This window comes from Erithacus rubecula (genome assembly GCF_903797595.1).
Source record: "Erithacus rubecula genome assembly, chromosome: 15".
In the NCBI taxonomy this organism is placed as follows: Eukaryota; Metazoa; Chordata; class Aves; order Passeriformes; family Muscicapidae; genus Erithacus; species Erithacus rubecula.
In genome coordinates this window covers 15,566,455-15,572,512 of record NC_136667.1, presented here as the reverse complement: position 1 = coordinate 15,572,512, position 6,058 = coordinate 15,566,455, and the positions used below count along the sequence as shown (strand labels likewise).

Here is a 6,058-nt window from a genome sequence, read left to right as displayed (position 1 = left end):
CCCCTGCCTGCGTGGCCACCGTGGTGGCTTTGTGCCCAGACAAAGACCCGGGGGTTACACAGTGCTGCAGCATCAGAAGCAGCACATTGCTCTGGGGCTGTGCCTTGCCAGGGGCGGGTGCAGCTGCTCTGCTGAGGGGCTGGGAGGATGGGGAGCAGCCTTTTGGGTGCAGCTGGTGCCGGCAAGGGGCTGTGCACAGGCAGGGTGGGGATCAGGTTCTTTCGCACTCGCTGCCTGCCAGGGACAAGAGCTACGTCAGACTGCAGCATCCACAAAGGAGAAGCATGTGGAGAACAGGCAAGCAAAGGGGGAAGCTGAGGGGAAGGTGAGCACAACCAGAGAGCAAGCACATGGGAAAACACTTGTCTGACTGTGTGCGTGAAGACAAAAAGGATTTCCTGTGTTCATTTTGAAACTGAATGGATATTTTGTTTCTCACTGGCTATGCAGGAACGATGAGCCTTTTCTCACTGGGGCTGGGCTGTGTGATGCAGGCTCTGCAGGGTGGGTTTGAAGGATGCTCATGAAGAAAGCCCTGCCTGGGCTTGCAGCTCCTGGCTCTGTTGCACTGTCCAAACCTGGCATCACCAAAAGAGAGCTGCTCTGGGAGCAGCCTGGCACGGAGCTTTGCCCGCAGCCTCTCCCTCCCTCCCCCAGGCACAGGAACAGGAGGCTGTTTGCTCCTCTTGCAGGAGCAACCTGGCCCTAGATCTTGGCCTTTGCCTTTTCAGCATTTGCCAACTCTTGGTGCTTCTTGAATTCAGAGCCCATATTCTGGCTGGAGCAAAAAGGTGCTTCAGGGCTTGCGGCAAAGGGCCACCTCCGGCCGTGACCTGCTGTCGCTGGATAGCACCAGTCCCTCCTGCCAAGAAGGCAGTCGTCTTGCTAAAGAACACAAAGCAAGTGTTCCCTCCGGATTGCTGGGGATTTTCTCGGCAAAATCTCCAATAAGCCCTGAGCAAAACCCCAGAGGCTGGCAGGCCAGGAGGAGGTGGAGGTGAGAGCTGCTGCAGCACAGCTGCCCCTTGGTTCTTGTTCACCATGGCACCAAGATCTCTGCAGAAAGGTTTTGGCAAGCCTCGTCTGCAGTCAGGATATTCTTTGTTTTGCCCTATTCCCTTCAGACCTTACAGGACCCTTCCTCTATCCCCTCCCTATCATGGTGGCCAGCATGCAAGTGTCCCCAGACTGCCACTGTCCTTCCTGCTGGGATCACATGGGCTGCCTGCACTGCCCCATGGCTTTTTCCCACCAAAGTGTTTCTTCCACTTGCACACTGGCCCGTCTGCACAGTCTGGGCTGCTCCCCAGGCTTGCTGCAGCCAAGCAAGAGCCTGTGAGTGTGGTCAGCCTCTTGTCCACCCGTGCTGCTGCTTCAGTCACCAGATCTCCCCAGGAAGCGCTGTGGCCAAAGGCAGTGTAGGCGTGAGCTGGGCAGCGGCCAAGCATCTCTCACAGGTGTGAGAATAGGGTGCCGAGTTTAACCCAAGGCTCGCTTAATTCAAGTTCTGCGCTTCAGCAGTGGGAGCATCCCTGGACACAGAGCTGCCTCCGCTGCTGTGGGGCACCTGCTTCTGGAGGGGGGCTGAGCTGGGGCAGTGGCTTTGGAGCCACCCGCTCTCATGGAGCCCAGCCTGCTGCCCCTCACAGCTGGGACCCAGCTGCGTGTGCGCGCAGGAGGGGCAGCGGGAGCCGTGCCCGCGTGTGTGGGAGCAGGAGCTGTGTCCGCTCGTGTGTGAGGGGCTGTGTGACGCCTGTCCGGGTGTGCTGTGAGGGGCTGTGTGCCCGGGCCTCAGTCCCCGCTGACCCTCATGCGGCCGCTCCCCTTCCCCGCCCGTCTCCCTCACGCCCCTCACGCGCGGCCCCGCTCGCGCCCCCGCCGCGCGGCACGGCGGGAACGGCCGCCCCCTGGCGGGCCACGCGCTCCCCGGCGGGCGGGCAGCCAATGGGCGCGCGGGCTGGGCGGCGGCCGGGGTATAAAAGGCTCCGCCCCGCGAGGCGCGCGCTCCAGACTCACCTGGACGTGCAAGGAGCGGGACCGGTATCGCTACCGGCACCGACCGCGCATCGCAGCCGCCGCACATCGCACCGTACAGCGCCGCAGGTACGGGCCGGGCCGCCGAGGGGGGCAGCGCGCAGCGCGGCTGCGAGGAGGGACTCGCCGAGGCGCCCCGGGGCGGGGGCTGAGGGCGCGGCGGGTCCCGGGGGGACATGGCTGCCCGCTGAGGGGACGGCTCCCGGCTGTGCGGGCACTGGGGGCCGCCCCGCTCGGCTGCCCGGGCCCGGGGCGCGGCGCGGTGCTCGGGGCGGCGGCGCGCCCCGCCCTGCGCTATTGTCCGCGGCGGGGGCCGGGGGGGGCCGGGGCCGCCTTTGTCTTCCCGTCCTTCGGCTGACTGCGGCGGGGGTCTCGCAGGCAAAATGTGCGACAAACCAGACCTCTCGGAGGTGGAGAAATTCGACAAGAAGAAGCTGAAGAAAACCAACACGGAGGAGAAGAACACGCTGCCCTCCAAGGAGAGTGAGTGCGGGGCCGGGGGCGGGCGGGAGGCGCGGTGCCCTCGGTCCGGGCTCATCCGCGGGGCAGGGGCGGGTCGGGGCTCCGGCCCGGGACAGCCTCGGGCACAGTGTGTGCAGCCCGGGGCAGCGGGCATGGGCGCTCCACGGGGCTGTTGCGCCAAACTGATCCCTCCGGGCATCACTTCGCTGCAGACAGGTGCCCGACTGGCTGCCACGCACACGTGTGGCTTGTCATCTTCTAACTTGACTGCTAAACCACCCTGCTTGGGGTCAAAGCACAAAACTGGCCACCAGGGCCTGAATGAATCTTCTGAAACCTTTCTCCAGTTCATGCTTCCACAAGAAAAAAGCACTAGAGACTAATGGGCCTCTATTCTCTTGCAGCTATTGAGCAGGAGAAGGAATGTGTGAAGTCTTCCTAGAGAGAGATGGCCTGGCAGGAAGAACAACTACTCAATTCTTTTGCTTTGAAATGAATCATGTGGGTTTTTTTAAATTTACATCACATACATGTATAGAGAACAGCTGTATCACCTAACACACTGTCCCACTTTGCTGGCAGCTTTGGCAGGTGGGGTGACCAAGCGTGGTCCTCAGTCCATCAGTAGCCTGACCTGGTGCCATCTCTGCTGCTCAGCTGCCTCCTGTGACAGCACTGATCTTGCTCTGATGCAGTGGGAAGATGAGCAAGGGCCATTGAGGCTTCTGGGCATGGACCCCCTTCTGCCTGGGGGAGTGGGGAACCTTTCTGGCCTCACCTCTGGCCTGGGTCTGTCTTGCATATTCTTCACTGACAGTGTTCTGTAGCCTCACTCACAGTTTTTTTGTCTTCCTTGGGGGAAAAATGAGAAGTTTATTATAAAATAAAAAATTGTAATGATCTACCTATGGCTCGTGGCTTCTTACCTTACAAAGGTTTTTGGCTTGGCTTGCCCTGGAGGGTGGGGAGGTCTGGTGCTGCAGCAGTGCTGGTTGTTCAGAGGGTGATGTGGGATGGTTCCCTGCAGGGTGAATCCAGCTTGGTGTTGGCTTGGGGCTTGGTTCCTGGGGGAACTGGGAGCGTTGCTGGCGTCACCTTGGCCACTGTGCTCCACCAGCATTGTGGTTTCTTGGTGCATCTAAGAGCAGAGGCTAACCTGGGTCTTGCCACCCATGCAAAGGTTGAGTCTCCTGCCTTGGAAAACTTGGTATTCCCTGCCTAAAACCTTGTGGAGCTGGGCTGGTGCCTTGTCAGCGTGGCTGGAGGTGCTGGCAATGGAGATGCTGCCCTGCTCCTGGTGTGGTGGCCAGGCCAGCCCTGCCCACCCAGTTCTTGGAGCACAGTTCTGTCACTGCATGGCACTGCCCTTCTGTTCCCCTTGAGCCAACCTCTGCCCCTGCCCTTGCCTGAAGGAGGGTTTTGCAGCCCTGTAAGGATGGGTTTGAATGCAGTAAATCCCTTGGGTGCCCTCTGGGCTGATCCCAGCCCTGCCTTGCAGGGGTGGAGATCCCAGGGTCCCGCAGTTGGCTGCCAGCACAGTGTGGGTGAGCTCTGACAGTGCCTCCAGGTTTGTGCTGAGGCTTCCTGGCTACTGCCAGGATTTCCTCACCTCCACCTGGCCTGCAGTGTCACTGAGCACACCAGGCCACTCACGAAAGAGGTGGAGGCAGACTAGCCAAAACTTGCCAGCTAACAGTTTTGGTCAATGTTCCTAATGAGCCTGGTCAGCTGGGGACAAACATGGGCTGTTGTGCCTGCCTGGACATGGTGCCTATCTGCCTGCTGCCTCCACCCACGCTGCCTGCCAAGGACTGCAAATAATACTGCCTGTGTGGTTGCCACTGCCTCCACCCCTTAAAAAGCAGAATTGAAAGAGCTGCAGGTAAGAGTTTGGTGTTTGTGCTGTTGGAGCAGTGTGTGGGGTTTTCCATGGGGTGAGGGCACTGGGGAGCAGTGCAGAGGCCCAGCTGGGGCTGCTGCTGGGTGGGCTGAGCACTGGGAAGCCCAGCACATGCCAGGGTGGCTGTGCCCCCTCAGCACCATGATGTCAGAACCCTGTCCTGGACATGGGAATCTTTTCCCAGGGCCAACAGCAAGGGTGGTTTGTCAGGGTGACAAAGTGTCCCTGTTCAGGGGTGGTTGCAGGAGCAGGCAGGTAAAGCCAGCCTGATCCCTGAGAGCCAGGGGCTGAGTTCAGCCAAGTGAAGCTTTTGGGATTGAAACACAAAGTGGAAGTGCTGCTGTCCCCTCATCAATGCTGCTTTTGGGATAGGGAGGTCTCAGTGGCTGCCCAGAGCACCTTGGGTGCTCCTGACACCACCCCAGTGCCTCTCCCTGCTACGTGCTGCAAGGGGCCCCTCTGCAGGCATGGAAAAGCACCAGGGCACTTATCTCTCCCTGAGTCACATGGACGTCTGCAAGGCCACAGCAGGAGTGTCCCCTCCCTGGCACTGCTGTGCTTACAATAGCTTCCCCCTCACCCTGTGCTGTGCACACAGGCAGCAGAGCCTGCCAGGGGTGCTGGGTACCCCAACCCAGCAGAGCCAGCTGGTTTGCCAGCCAGGGCTGTGGGTTGCTCCACGTGCCAGGGTGACTGGTGCCAGAAGCTGGTGGTGCTCCAGCACTGACCCTGAGTCTGTGGAAGCAGCCCATGGGACCCCCATGCATCCTGGGGAGCCATAGAGGTGTTGATGCATCTGGGTTTGGGTTGCTTTTCCACTTCATCCAACCCAGGCATGTGGCAATACAGATTTAGACATGGGGTTAAATGCTGGCACAGCCTGTGCCCCAAGGAAGTCACCCCAGGAGCTGTCAGTCCCAGCCTGGTCCCAGGGACATCAGCTGGAGGTGGGAGCAGCTCTCCAGCAAGAACATCTCCATGTGTTTTATGGCCAACATCCTATGCTTACCTAAAATTAGGGCAGTCCAGGCACTTCTCCCAACCACACCCCTGCTAGAATGGTGCAGAGGAAGTACCAGAACACAGTGCCTAAATGCCCTATCCTCTAGACTGTGGGTGAAGAGTTACCTATTTTACTAACCAGTGTCCAAAATGTCCCTGTTGCCAACAGAGTGTGAGGCAGTAAGGGAGAACCATTACAGAAAAGCCTTTTATATCAGCACTTTCCCTGCCTATCCCAGACCTTCACCTTTTCACCCTGGCACACATGGGCCCACAGCTGCCACAATGTGTGGGAGGCCAGGACACCTGCTAGACTGATGTCCCCTAGAAATGTGGCTTAGGCAGCATGAACTGTCCCAGCAGGCATCTATGCACAGAGGATGCCATCCCAGGAGCTGAGCCTTCCTGGCAGGGCTCTATGACCCTTCTCTTGCTGGGCATCAGGTGAGTTACTCATGTCAGCCCCTCTTGGCAATTCCAGGAGAATATAAATCCATGCCTCTCCCGTCTGGAGCCCATCCTGCTGCTTCTGGGTGGTTTCCTCCCATGCTCAATGAGATGTGAGCTGTGGCCTCACTGCAGAGGAGGGAGGAGAAGGTTGAGTCACCATCAGGAGGAATTTGAGCAAATACCTGGTGACCAGCAGCACGAGATGAATTC

General features: G+C 59.4%; 1 protein-coding gene across 1 annotated transcript; it reads left to right on the top strand.

Moving 5' to 3' along the window:
- The first annotated feature begins 1,963 nt into the window (after nucleotides 1–1,963).
- Nucleotides 1,964–3,400, top strand: LOC306808442 (thymosin beta-15A homolog). The gene is made up of 3 exons (XM_079319049.1): nucleotides 1,964–2,103; nucleotides 2,413–2,517; nucleotides 2,901–3,400. The coding sequence occupies exons 2-3, from the start codon at nucleotides 2,418–2,420 to the stop codon at nucleotides 2,936–2,938; spliced, it is 138 nt and encodes a 45-aa protein (XP_079175175.1). The 5' UTR covers nucleotides 1,964–2,103; nucleotides 2,413–2,417; the 3' UTR covers nucleotides 2,939–3,400.
- The last annotated feature ends 2,658 nt before the right edge of the window (nucleotides 3,401–6,058 follow it).

Bases quoted from the DNA above. Each gene is read 5' to 3' on its own strand.
- LOC306808442 (XM_079319049.1), top strand. From the start codon at position 2,418: ATGTGCGACAAACCAGACCTCTCGGAGGTGGAGAAATTCGACAAGAAG. The intron at 2,518-2,900 runs GTGAGTGCGGGG...ATTCTCTTGCAG, and splicing joins CACGCTGCCCTCCAAGGAGA to CTATTGAGCAGGAGAAGGAA.